This window comes from Gymnoscopelus microlampas, assembly GCF_963454915.1.
Source record: "Gymnoscopelus microlampas genome assembly, chromosome: 24".
NCBI classification, from domain to species: domain Eukaryota; kingdom Metazoa; phylum Chordata; class Actinopteri; order Myctophiformes; family Myctophidae; genus Gymnoscopelus; species Gymnoscopelus microlampas.
The window spans coordinates 33,731,416-33,745,324 of NC_139961.1; the positions used below are offsets into that span (position 1 = coordinate 33,731,416).

Sequence of the window (13,909 nt, forward strand, 5' to 3'; positions counted from 1 at the left end):
TTACAAACTTTTTTTTATGAGGAGCTCATATTGGGTGTTTCAGTAAATGAAATACAGTAACTCTTTTGAAATTAAATGAATCACAGTGATGACATAGCTTGCATTCCAAGATGCATTTCTATCAAATGGGAATCAAGCAGTCCTTATATTATAGTATAATGTATCTACAGTATATATATCTATATACGTATCTACAGTATATAATAAAAATGTTGTTTTGATCAATGCAGCAGTGTGCTACAGTACCTATTGTATACTTGTCAGTGATTTGAGGTGACATAAATGCTTTCAGCCCCGAGGGGCTCATCTGTCATCTCATCTATCCACCACTATGGAACATACCTCGCAAAACAACATTTCTTCATGTTCCAAAAAAGGACGAACCATACAGTGCCTTTCCTCTAGTGCCACCCTTAAGCTGGATTCACTTGGTTGTGCGCCGGTGTCACACCCCTAAAATAGCTGATCGAGCTTGTAGATGTGCCATTTTATACTGTATATAGTATATCTAGCCCTAAAAAATAAAAATAAAAATGTGGTTGCTATATATTGTTGCTGTCGGGCAGAGACCTCTTATCTCCATATTTTAACTTTTTGTGTTTTTTCGTAAATTAATGCCCTGCTTGATCATAATGCAGCGTCACAAAAGTAGTACATCCACAAGCTTGAAACGCGGCGCGAAGAGGCGCGTTTTGAGCTTGTAGATCTGCTACTTCAGCTACAGTAACAGTTTGGGACATATGAGGTTTCCACACGACAGACATGATTTATTATATAGCTAAAATGTAAAAAAAATAAAAGCTTCCCCGCTTTTAATGCGTTAAACACAAGACTCAATATTTAATGCACATGAAATTTGATGAGGGCATTCATGCTTCCCTGAAGGATGAACCCTACTGACTCTGTTGACCCCATGGCCTGTTCTTTAGCACCTTCTTCCCTGAAAAATACAATATATGGCCCCCCAGCCCCACCCGCTGGCCAATTTTACTTATTCCATTTTTAGCCCCGCTGACACCGTAGGGGTCTAAGGATGGCAATGTTGGTTGGTTCAAACCACTGTGGTTTGGTTGGGGCGTAAGGAACAGCACAGCCTCTAGGGGTCACTAGCTGGGTTGGGGGGTGGGGGCATTTATTTGGTTAGCTCGTTCAGGTGTCGAGAAGGGAGAAGTGATTGGATAACAGGAGAAATTCTGTGATATTTCCTCCTGTAGTGGGATCTTTAGACCCTCTATGTTATTTCACAGTTCAGCTGTTTCAGAGAGGATTAGAACATTTTGATTTCTCAACCTTGTCCTGCCCCAATATTAGTCTTCACTTACCAAACACTTTGAGGAGGAGCTCTCGTTCCTGGGACCCGGCCTTGTTGGTGGCCCTGCAGGAGTAGGCGCCTCCATCTTCCTGTCTGATGTTGTGGATGGTTAGAGTGCTCCGCCCACCCTCCAGACTGTAGATGACGTACTTCTCCATCTGCTGCTGCAGCTGCTGCCCTCTCCTGGACAACATGAGAAAGACAGGATGTGTCGTTTTTATTACTATTATTTTTCATTAAAAAAAAACAATATTTTATTGATTTCATCTGTACTGATCGGTCAGTGGAGAAAGACAGGGCAAGACCAGCAGGTAGCTGGCAGGGAATCCAACAAGGATTGTTGTTGAATATAGTCAAGTGTACTTCATCATCATCATCTATTTATTTATTTTAAAACGTTGGAAAACGCATAGAGGGTGAACCCTCATTTTCAATGGTGCCGAGGGACAGACATACAATAAATGTAGACAGAATTCAAATCAAATGAGCACAAGAATACATGGCTATATCGATTGAAACACAATTAAAACATAGCAGCACTAAATAACTGACTGTGACACCTAAATGTGACGACTGAAAACTGTGATCGAACAAACAAGCTGTTCTGTATCGTGACAATCATTTACACAGATAGTTCATGTCATGGTTCTATGATTTTATTACTTTTGGAGATTACACAATTATATGGGAATTAAATGACATCGAGCACGCACGCACACTGGGACTGTTGTACGTAAGGTAGCCAACAGTATGTCAGTCCTTCATTCAATCTCTTCTCTTTCTCTCTCCATTCCGCATGCACACGAACAACCACCGGCAAAGCACTCGGAACTTGAACCTGTTGTAAGAGGGTAGGCTCATTTTGTACTCTCCTCCTCCATATTTTTGCCGTTTCGCTGACATCTCCAGCTAAATATGCGCAAAGAATCAGAATCAGCATTATTGTCACATCACAGGTTTACAGAAGTAAAAAAGTGTGTGAAATTTGTTTTCGTGCATACTGTAATTCCCATCGTATCGTTATTTCCATAGAAAAAAAGAAATAGTTTCACAGACAAACTTTGATCATTAGATAGCACCATGAGACAAAGCATGCCAAGATTGCCAACTTCATAGGGCCTTTGCACCTAATACAAGGCGGAGGCACGAAAGCGGACATTTTTGCTGTTCTGGTCCACGGACCGCTAATTGCCGGCCACATTACATTTTTGACACGTTGTAGCCTGAAAACCGGAAAGCATAATACTTTAACAACTTCAACCCTATATTATAGGGTTGAAGTTGTTAAAGCTTTCAGGTTTTCAGGCTACAATGTGTCGAAAATTCTACGTATCTTCCTGTGGACATTATGCTGCGGGCTACACTCTGTTCTGTATACCTTCTGTGTGATACATTGTTGATTTATTTCTGTTCTCCCCATGCTGTGAAGCCCATGCTGAAAGGAAACCACACACTGAGAGGAAATGCAAGTGGGAGCGAGGTAGGAGGGAGGTGACATCAAAATAAAGAAGAAAAAAATGAGCTCTGATTGTTTACATCCAGGATGATTCTGTGTGCGCAGTTTATGGATTTTAATCTCCTGAGAGACTAACAGTGTGTGTGTGTGTGTGTGTGTGTGTGTGTGTGTGTGTGTGTGTGTGTGTGTGTGTGTGTGTGTGTGTGTGTGTGTGTGTGTGCGCGCGCGCGCGCGTGTGTTTGTTCTTGGAGGTGATGACTGTCTCTGAGCTGCTGTCCATCACAGATGAGAGAGGTTTTGAACAACCGATGAAGACAGTAAACTGAGGCTCTTGCACACAGAGTCCATATTTTTCACATCCGTTTTTTTTAATCCAGCATTGGATAAAATTCATTATGCACAGAAACCTTGCACATTGAGTCCGATGCATAGTATTTTGCAGAACAAAACAGAATTGAGTCACCCTCAGCAAGGATGATTTTGTGGTGCTTTCACTTGTTGAAAACAGAAAACAGAAAAATGAAATATTGGGTCCATCCAATCCTGCAGGTAAAGAGCAAGGAGAGTTTCACCTGCTGAGCAAGGACCTGTGGAATTATCCAGATCGTTTCAAGGTTCATTTCAGTGGCCGGGTTTGATGATTTGCTAGCAATACTGGAGCCACATATTAAAAAGAAAACCAATTTCCGCAACTCAATTGATCCTGAACAGCGGCTGGCAGTACGCACCCACACCCACACCCACACCCACACCCACACCCACACACACTTCAAAAGTTTAATTGCCATTCCAAATTGTGCACATCAATAAAGTGTGCGCTAGGGCTAGGCAACGTGCCACTATCATAGGCTATTCAGGGTGCAGCCTTGAAACACAAAATACATAGTAGAAGTTGATGGATCCAAAAGAGAAAAAAGAAAACCCAAAACACAGTATATTGAACCTGATTTTAAATCTTGGAAGAAAGTTCCACAGGCGGTGTGTAAACGTGACTAACGATGTGAGGTTGTATTTATTTTTGAACGTACAATGATTTCAATCAAAAAATACTGACACATGTGGCCGAAGGTACATCTCAAAAGATATTAACAACCCTTACCCTATCATCCCTATTCTGGGCATGTCACAACAGGCAACATTTGGTGAAAATAGGCAAACATTGTGTGGAAATAGGAGATCTAATGCAAGATCACAATGCGTTGTGAGGTTGTGGATCGGCTACTTCCGGCAAAAAGATTTGGTCTAGAGGGATAAAAAGGAGGGGACCAAGTACAGACGCCCGGGGGACTGTAGTCAATGTATAGTATATAGGGTTCAAGTGGTTATGGAAACCTACGCACCAAGTGAAGCTTGGGCTGACCGGATAATTGCGATCTGCATCTTTTAAATAAGAAATACTTCAATTATAGTCCAGTCAGATCGATAATAATGGAAAAACAAAAAAACTAAAACACATTGCTTTTATTTAGACAAGACTAGGGTTGGGTACCGAAATACGGTTCCGGTACGGAACCGATAAAGAAATTGTCGGTACCGGGTACCCAAACAAAATATGTAATTTCGGTTCTGCATATCGGTTCCTAGATGCGCTAAAAGCCGTTCAAACAAAGGCGTTAGAAGTCCTACACAAACAGCACAATCTGAGCAAAAATCACAAATCCGGTAAAACACCTATGTATGGAGAAGTATAGATCAGTAGCGTCTCTCCGTATGGAAGAGTAGACACTGCTGCTTCTCTACGGGCGCACTCAGCCCAGCCTCATTCCTCCCCGCATCGCCCCCCCTCCCCTCACTCACTCACCACCATCTGAACTGAAGTAGTAAGGAAAGGAATAACCTGCCCTGCAAACTTTGTAACCAAGATTTGCTGTTGTCAACTTGAAAACTAGAATCCACATGTCAGAGGGTGTAACGTTAGTTGGAAAACCAGCGCTAGTTAAGAACTCGCGCAGGGCTAAATAATTAACACCAGCTGTGAACGCTTCTGTTTGATTGTGTGTGTGTGTGTGTGTGTGTGTGTGTGTGTGTGTGTGTGTGTGTGTGTGTGTGTCTTTCAAAAATGAAACTGAAAGTGACTTCTTCAAAAGGAAGGAATGGCAGACCTAATATTATTAATGCATTTTGGCTGTGTGTGCAATAATGCAAATGCAGACATTATAATGCCTTTTGCTAGGCTATTCAATATTTGTTTTAATTTCTTGAATATGGCAGGGTAATGTTTTGTGGCATATTGTATTTTATTACTATACAATAGTAAATCAATAATTCTACACAATAAATAAATGTTTTAAATAACTGATCTCAATATGGACCCATTATAGTTATGATAAGTTTTGCCATAATCATGTAGCTCTACAACAGAGGCACAGCCATGGCAGCAATGGTACAAAAAACTTTAAAAAAAATGTATATATATATTTTTTTAATTCATAATTTCCGGCTATTCGGTTTTCGGCCAAGTGTTTCCTGTATTCGGTATTCGTTTCGGCCAAGAATTTTCCATTCGGTGCATCTCTATTAAATAAACATTTGACCTCTTATTTTTTTACCATTTTGGAACCGAAATATGGAACCGATAGGAACCGGATCCGATAAGCAGAACCGGAACCGGAACCGGACTCGTAAAAATCCTAACGATACCCATCCCTAGACAAGACAGTGTAAACTAAAAATTATGAGCAGAGAAGGTGGACACAACTCTCCAGTCATAATCAAACCAGAGACCATGAATCAAAGCAAGACCATAAATCTCCCTTGGTCTTTGGTACTTGTACTAGCCGTTAGCTGTTTACTCTTATTCTATTAATTGTTTTTACTCTTGGTTGTATCTCTGTTTCGTGTCTCCCAAAAGCGGTACTGCCGTTACAACTGAATTCCCCTGTGGGATCAATAAAGGTATATCTATAGACGTTACAATTATATGGTCGATTCTTTAAAGAGCTGGTGCCATGTTTTTGCACTTTTTCTGTTTTTCATGTGTCTATGAGGTTGATAGAACTTCATTAAGCCCCCCGGTGGTGGTTTTATGGTGTTTTATGTCTTCTCTGATTATTTGGAGTTTCTTCCTGGAGGCTGAAATCTTGAGGGTCAAACGTGCCAATAGAGAAACAGCCCTTTAGTGACATCACAGAGCCCCCAGAAAACATACCCTCCCCCTCATTATCATAACACAACAGGTGTGGGCATGAGGAGGAGGAGGGACTAGGACAGGTGGGTGGTGCTAAGGTGGTGGAGGAGGTGCTAAGGTGAGAACCAGGCATACTTAATGAACTGGAGGCGTGTCCACATAAAAACTTTTTTTTTTAACAATTTCTGTACACTTTTTTTTTTTTTTTTTTAATCCTTACATAACAATAATACCTTATGATCAGGTTTTAGGGTTGAAAAATATCAAGGTCATGCATCATTAAAAGGTAGGGTATGTGATATTTTTTGGTTAAGACAAAACGTTTTATGTTAAAAGATTCAAGCACTATATTCTGATTGTGTCTGCTCATTTCTTTTTGTTAAGAGTTCTCTATCCTTATTGGACAAAATTGGTATCTACCTATTTTCTTTAAATATTAAATATTCTGAGGTCGTCAGGCAGTAAATGGCAAAAGGTAAATGGTGCATTTATAGGCATTTTTAGGTATTTGAGCCTATAAATGGTATGCGCCTTAACCGCTAGGCCAGCGGCGCCCGGCATCATTAAAACATTACGGGACCTCATGTTGGAGGAGATATGTGCCAACATCTTCAACAATTAAAACAATAGGTTAAATCGAGAGTTACCTGTGCCAGGTGACATCGGGTTGAGGGGATCCAGATGTGATGCAGGTGAAGGTGACTGATTCCTGGTAGTCAGCGGTGGCGTTGAAGGACGGCTGGAACACTGATAGAACTGGAGGCACTGGAAGAGAAGAGGGTCATAATTAGCTGTTTCAGGGGGCTGCCGTTCAGCTTCAATATTGGTCTTTTTCTGATGATAGTAGTCGACTTCAGTCAACAGAAATAGTCAATAGTCCATTGATCAATGAAACTTTATTTACATAACACGACAACCCAACTAAATGTATCTCATGACACAGCCAGATAATCTACATAGATAGATCGATAGTAAATAAAGAACCAAGTATAAAAACTAATGGAGGGAAATCAGCTGATCAAACAATGTTCAAATCAGTAGCAGTTCAAGCTCTAGGCAATACAGTATGAATACATCCATCTGTGCTCCCCTCAGTCCCCTGGAAGACGTTATCCAGACGATAGCAGCAGCCAAAGTAGTGTGTCCCTGCCATCCAATCAGCTGCAGGGCTGTCATCTTATCCACAGGTCAAAGTAAAACAGAGAGCTGGCCCAGTTGTCTCTGAGACAGGAGCTCTGGTGACGAGGCAATGACAGCTCTGCAGAAAGAGAGCTCAATACAAATAGGACTGTCTCTCTCTGCCTCTCGACTCATTCTCTCCTCTCTCTTCCGCTTCTCTCTTTCAGTCACTCTATTCCATTTCCAATAAGAAGCAAGTCATCCTGGACAAATCTCTTTTCTGTCTCTTTCTGTTTATGCTGCAGTCAACTAGAAAAAACACACACATACACGCACACACACGCACACATAGACGTGTTACTTTTGGTGAGATTAGTCTTATTTATTTACTGTGTTGAATTGTAATGTTGTTCAACCAAGATGGTAAACGATACTGGATCTCCTCAAAACATGAGCAAAATGGCATCTCTTAGTTTGGGCAAAACTCTCCTAACAAATGTTTCTTCCTTGTTCGCTTAGAAAAGCATTGCATTGTGGGATGCCAGGTGGCAACTCAACTGCATAACCAACAAGGATTTTAACCATCATTTGTTTTTCCTGCATTCCTGCAAGGCTATGTAAAGAAGGAACGGACAGACACTCAATGTCTAAATTGCACCGGGAGGCAAACTGCAGCCAAAGGTTTGATGGAATGCAATGAATGAAAACGGGAGCTGGGTCTACAAGCGTATGAATAAACACTATCTTTGATTTATTGCAACCTTTATCAAAAAAACATTTCAGAAAATAAATAAATCAAGAAAAGAAGACAATGTAGGCGAGAAATAGGCAATGCAGTAACACAATATTGATTGATATTTGAACACTATTTTGTGAGCCGCCATAATTTAATAGACCATTTTCTTCAATTAAATTCTGTTAATATCAATTACATCGTTTTGATGATACATTTTGTGTCAATGTATTCATTTCTTTATGAAGTAGCCGTGTAATAAGCAGGGTAGTGAACAGTGAGCCAGTCATTAATTGAGAAATAAACCCCTTCAGGGTGATTAGAGCCCTCCGGCCTCTGTGTGTATTTCTCAATAATGACCTGCAATAATGACACTGTTCATCCCTTGCTTATTAGACTGTGCTTTGTGCAAATAATATGGCTAAAGTACTTCATGGAAAATCAATTAGACTTAATAAATTCTGATGTATTATGCATGAAATTGATATTTATGCTGTCACATAAAACCTGATTGAAGTCATTTCTGATCTTTAACCCATTAAGACCGGGAAAGCATATATTTCTTTGGCTATTAATAAAAGAAAAATAGCAGATCTACAAGCTCATAGCGTGGCACCGAGTGCCGCGCTACGAGCTTGTAGATATGAATGTTTTTTTGAATCGTGAACATTTTTGCAAATCTTTGTATATATATATTTTTTTAAAGCAAACATGTATAACTCAAATCTTTGCTTCTGGGGATTCTACAAATGTCTTCTAACAGTGTATTCGCACACATTTTCACAATTTGAAAAAAAAATCACACCCTGTGTGAAGGAAGCGGTGCCTTTGGGGCGGGCCTTAACTCATTGGTGGTCTGAGTCCACTTACCAAATTTGTACTTGGTAGCATGCTGCAAACTGGAATGATGGCTGTTTAAAGCCCAGCCAATGGGCAGACAGGGGGGGCGGGGCTTAAGTAATGACAGTTAGTCCCTATTGCTGGCTTTAGTCCATGTACAAAATTTGTACTCCATAGCATGCTGCGAACTTGAGTTATGGCTGTTTGAAGGGCAGCCAATGGGAAGACAGAGGGGGCGGGGCTTCAGCAATTCATGCTGGTCCCTATTGGTGGTCTAAGTCCACATACCAAATGTGAACTTGGTGGCATGCTGCAAACTGGAGTTATAGCTGTTTAAAATCCCGTGCTCATCCCGTGCTCATACGGGCGCTGGGGGTCCCTGGACCCCTCTTTGATAACTTCATCAATTCATGCTCGTGGCTATTGGTGGTCTAAGTCCACATACCAAATGTGGACTTGGTGGCATGCTGCAAACTGGAGTTATAGCTGTTTAAAATCCCGTGCTTAAACGGACGGACGGCCATAACATACGCTGGGGGTCCCTGGACTCCTCTTTGATAACTTCAGCAATTCATGTTGGTCCCTATTGGTGGTCTAAGTCCACATAGCATATTTGAACTTGGTGGCATGCTGCAAATTTGAGTTATAGCTGTTTGAATTCCCGTGCTCATCCCGTGCTTAAACGGACGGACAAACATAACATACGCTGGGGGTCCCTGGAGCCCTCTTTGCTAACTTCAGCAATTCATGCTCGTTCCTATTGGTGGTCTAAGTCCACATACCAAATGTGGACTTGGTGGCATGCTGCAAACTGGATTTATAGCTGTTTAAAATCCCGTGCTCATCCCGTGCTCATACGGGCGCTGGGGGTCCCTGGACCCCTCTTTGATAACTTCATCAATTCATGCTCGTGCCTATTGGTGGTCTAAGTCCACATACCAAATGTGGACTTGGTGGCATGCTGCAAACTGGAGTTATAGCGCCGTGCTCATCCCGTGCTGAAACGGACGACGGACAGAACATACGCTGGGGGTCCCTGGACCCCTCTTTGATAGCCAGTGGCACGTGTGGCCAATGAGAGGAGAGTTGGCGTAGGCAATCTCCAAGTCTGTGTGTGTGTGTGTGTGTGTGTGTGTGTGTGTGTGTGTGTGTGTGTGTGTGTGTGTGTGTGCGCGTGTGTTTGTATGTGTTTCTTCTTTGCCGTCAGGCTCATACGGACGGACGGACGGACGGACGGACATACGGACAAAGGCAAGTGTAGAGCGGTTGGCACCGCTAAAAAATAGCACATCTACAAGCTCGTAGCGCGGCACTCGGTGCCGCGATATGAGCTTGCAGATCTGCTATTTTTGAATAGCCAAAGAAATCTTAAAATGACACAGATGCGTTCCTGGTCTGAATGGGTTGACTCAGCTTTGACATGTGTGGTGTTTCAATGTTTACAAGTTCCATAACAGTGTCTAGTTTTCATCTTGACCCTGAACTCTAACAAGACAGGGTCAGGGTAGACATCATATTGATGATGACGTTGATTTCGCCCCAAATTGGAGAGAACGGCAGAACATTGGCAGGATGTTCTGCATTTGCTTTTCTGCTCTTCAACCTTCTTCATAGAGTTTATAGAGAGAGAACTTCCCAGGGAAATGGTCCACGCAATAATCAAACTCCATGAGTCGTATCCAATAGCACTAACTGGACAACTGTGACGACCCAGCATCTGTCTAACATGATAACCATCGATCCTGTCCTCCTCTCCTCTGTTCCCTACTCTGTGTCCACACACCCACATCACACATAACCTCCCTCAAAGACAACAAAAAGACTACATCATTGACATGGTTTAAGAGTTCAAAAAGGAGAAGTATCAAAGCTTTGTGAGGGCTTACCAGTGAAACCCGAAGTTCAGAGTCAAATCTTTATGAAGGCTTCGTGGCCTGTATGAGTTAACCCCTTCCAACTTCAGAGTCAAATCTTTATGAAGGCTGAACCATTTGAACCCCAGCATCCATATACTGGGGGGAACATTAGCCAAACATAGCCAATCTACAAGCTCACAATGCGTCGCAATGCAAAGCATTGTGAGGTTTTAGATCGGCTATTTTTGGCAAAGAGATTTGGTATAGACGGAGCAAATTTAGTTTTGTCAACTTGGACCATTTAATGGTCAAAGTACATTTGTAACTCACGTCCAGTTCTCTAAGATGACACAGGTTTAAGTGGTTAATGTATGAATTAAACCTGTGTATCTTAGTAAAAGCTATATGAAGCCTTGATGTACAGTACGAGTTAAACTCCAACTTCCGATTCAAAGCTTTATGAAGGCTCGCTCTGTTGTTTGACAAAATATAGGTACAGTACTGACTAAGACAAAAGAGAAGGATGCACATCCCAATCTACAGCCCAGGTTCTGAACAAACGACAGAAACAGTCAAATCTGCACACTGGTTCTCAGCATCACTTTTCTATTGCTGCTTTCAACGTTTCGATCTAGTCGATCTTCATCAAGAATTTAATTCCTGATGAAGATCGACAAGATCGAAACTGCAACAATTAATGCAGGGGTAAAAAAAGTGGAGCTGAAGTGGATTTGATCTGTTATATAGTACTCCCACTACTCTTCAACATTCCAAACCCGGGTTTGTATCCCATAGAACTTGAAAGTTGTGGATTGCAGCTTTAACCCATTCAATCCAGGAGAGCATCCGTTTCATTTTAGATGTTAACTATACAGTAGCAACATAAGATTTTCAGAGAACTGAATCAAAAGGCATTTGGCCTCAGGTCTACATGGATTAAAAGCACATGGAAATCTCTAAGTAGCGTGTCATCCTTAAAGTGAGGCTATCTGCTGGAAGAACAGGTCACGCGTCATTGAACACGCACACACATTACTGGATCTTCCTCAGAGCTGAAGTAAGTGGATACATTTCAATGAATAACTAAAATATAGTTATTAATGGATATGGATAGTTAATATTATTAACTATCCATTATAACTATTTAGGCCACAAAGCCCAGAGCGATCGTTAATTAAACTTTTTCATTCACATAAAATAGCAATGAGAGAGAGAGAAAGAAGAAATCAAATCAAACCAAGGTCTGTATTAAGAGCATTAACTCCAGTAAAGCTTATAATGTCAGAGATGACAACTCTGATCAGTGTTCAGAGACTGCAGTCATTCAGACACAACTTGCATCTCACTTCCTCCAAAAAGGAGTGAGATATTTCAGAATGTACACGAGGATTTGATACATCAAGATGAACGAGTGGACCCTTACAGAGTGCACTATAAAGAAAACATCACATGGATGCACCTGGGACGTATCATCCGTGTTGAAGCCTGGGGTCATAGGGTGTTTCGGGTCTCGCAACAACATACACCCTCGCCCAGGTGACCCAGCCAGGGTTGATCAAGCCCCAACTTACGTCCCAGTAGCTACCCACGGTCAGTCCTGTAGGGAAAGACAGGGCCACTCAGTCCGCTTCTCCGTTTTTTTAAGGTTTTATAATGAACCCTGTTTATAACTCTTTGACTGCCAATAATGAGATTTCTCTGCATACTTTGCTAAGGTGTAGTTAGCATTCTACAGGACTCGGAGACGTCTTTTAAAGCAATTCGGGGGATCGATCATATTGGAGATGAATATTCTATGATTTTTCAAAGGTTAGTGAAAACACTCGAAAATTATGTTTTATTTCAGGCAGTCAAAGAGATTTACCCCATTAAATTATGCTGACCACATTAAACCTGGTGTCCCTATTTTGGGCAACTTTTCCAAATTCATCCAAATTTGTCAAAAACATTCTGCGATGCGACAAGTTATGAGCTTGAAGATCATACATTTTTGCTATTAGTCATACAAAGAAGTATATATATAGGGCTTAAGTGGTTCAGAAAAGTTTTTTTTAAATAAATTTAACTGCAACCTACTGTATATCAATTGCAGAAGCCAAGGAATTACTTCATGCTTTTGTAAAGTGGGCTCTGTACTATGTAGTTCTGTAAGGAAACTCGGCATCCAGCTCACCGTTGACGACCACAATGATGTCCACAAAGTCGATCTCACCACGGGCTTCAACACTGGCCTCACAGCGGTACACACCCTCATCTGCCTTGGTCACCTGATGGATCTGAAGGTTGTTGTTCGGCAACACCTGGTACCTGCCTTCACACAGAGAGAGAGAGAGAGAGAGAGAGAGAGAGAGAGAGAGAGAGAGAGAGAGAGAGAGAGAGAGAGAGAAAGAGAAATAATAATCACAAATGAAGACAGAGACATAGAAAGAGACACAGATAGATTGAAGATTCAAGTTAACTTTACTGTCAATCACAAAAAAGGAATTAATTATTTTACAAGGCACAGCAATGCGCACGCACACACGCACGCACGCACGCACGCACGCACGCACGCACGCACGCACGCACGCACGCACGCACGCACGCACACACACACACACACACACACACACACACACACACACACACACACACACACACACACACACACACACACACACACACACACACACACACACACACACACACACACACACACACACACACACATAAAAATGCAACTCGCAGTGCTAAAAAGGTCAGAATACAGTTCCTACTGTTTTCACATTAATGCATTCAGGGTGATGATCGCAGAGGGAATAATATAATGAGTGGAGGGGGTGAGAGGGATCCTGCTTGATCAGAGTGACAGGCCTGATTACTTACTGGGTGTAGAGTACAGATAGGGGGGTTTGGCATGAACCAATTATTTACGTAGATTATTAGAATATTAGATAAAGAAAGAGAGAGAGAGAGAGAGGGAGGGAGGGAGGGAGGGAGGGAGGGAGAGAGAGAGAGAGACGGAGAGATGGAGAGAGATAGGTGAAATTAGAAACTTGTGAAAAATGAATGAGAAATGCAATCTCCATTTCTCAATAGTCCAACTGTCAATCTTCCGCTCAGCACATTTGCCTGATAAAGTCCACATAGATAAACGCTTCAGCAGTTACAGTCCCACATACTGTACACTATGCTGCAGCCCTGGGATTGGACTCTTATCTGATTTGTTCCCAAGCAATATGCGTAACCGTCTAATGTAATTAAGACAAAAATGATGATAAAGAGATGGCCATCTCCACTTTTCATCGTCACCACAGTGCTGAAGATTTGAATTTCAATTAAAACATCTGACCATCTTGATGTTTATCAGCTCAGTGAGAGTTCAGATCACATCAGTAGAAGCAGCTCTGGGACTGGTGTGATGTTACGGTTATTATTCTGTGCAGAGCATTGCTGAGCACTCTGAGGTCAGCAACATGCCCTGGAG

The 13,909-nt window shown here is 41.7% G+C and overlaps 1 protein-coding gene across 1 annotated transcript in view; it reads right to left on the minus strand.

Annotated features, from left to right (window-relative positions):
* The window catches only part of ncam2 (neural cell adhesion molecule 2), a gene marked incomplete at both ends in the record, with an annotated part of 200,882 nt that overhangs the window by 44,441 nt on the left and 142,532 nt on the right, over positions 1-13,909 (minus strand). Inside the window, 3 exons of the mRNA XM_084050802.1 lie at positions 1,323-1,495; positions 6,543-6,660; positions 12,617-12,754. Coding sequence (XP_083906928.1) covers positions 1,323-1,495; positions 6,543-6,660; positions 12,617-12,754 — 429 coding nt within the window. The remainder of the gene's footprint in view (positions 1-1,322; positions 1,496-6,542; positions 6,661-12,616; positions 12,755-13,909) is intronic.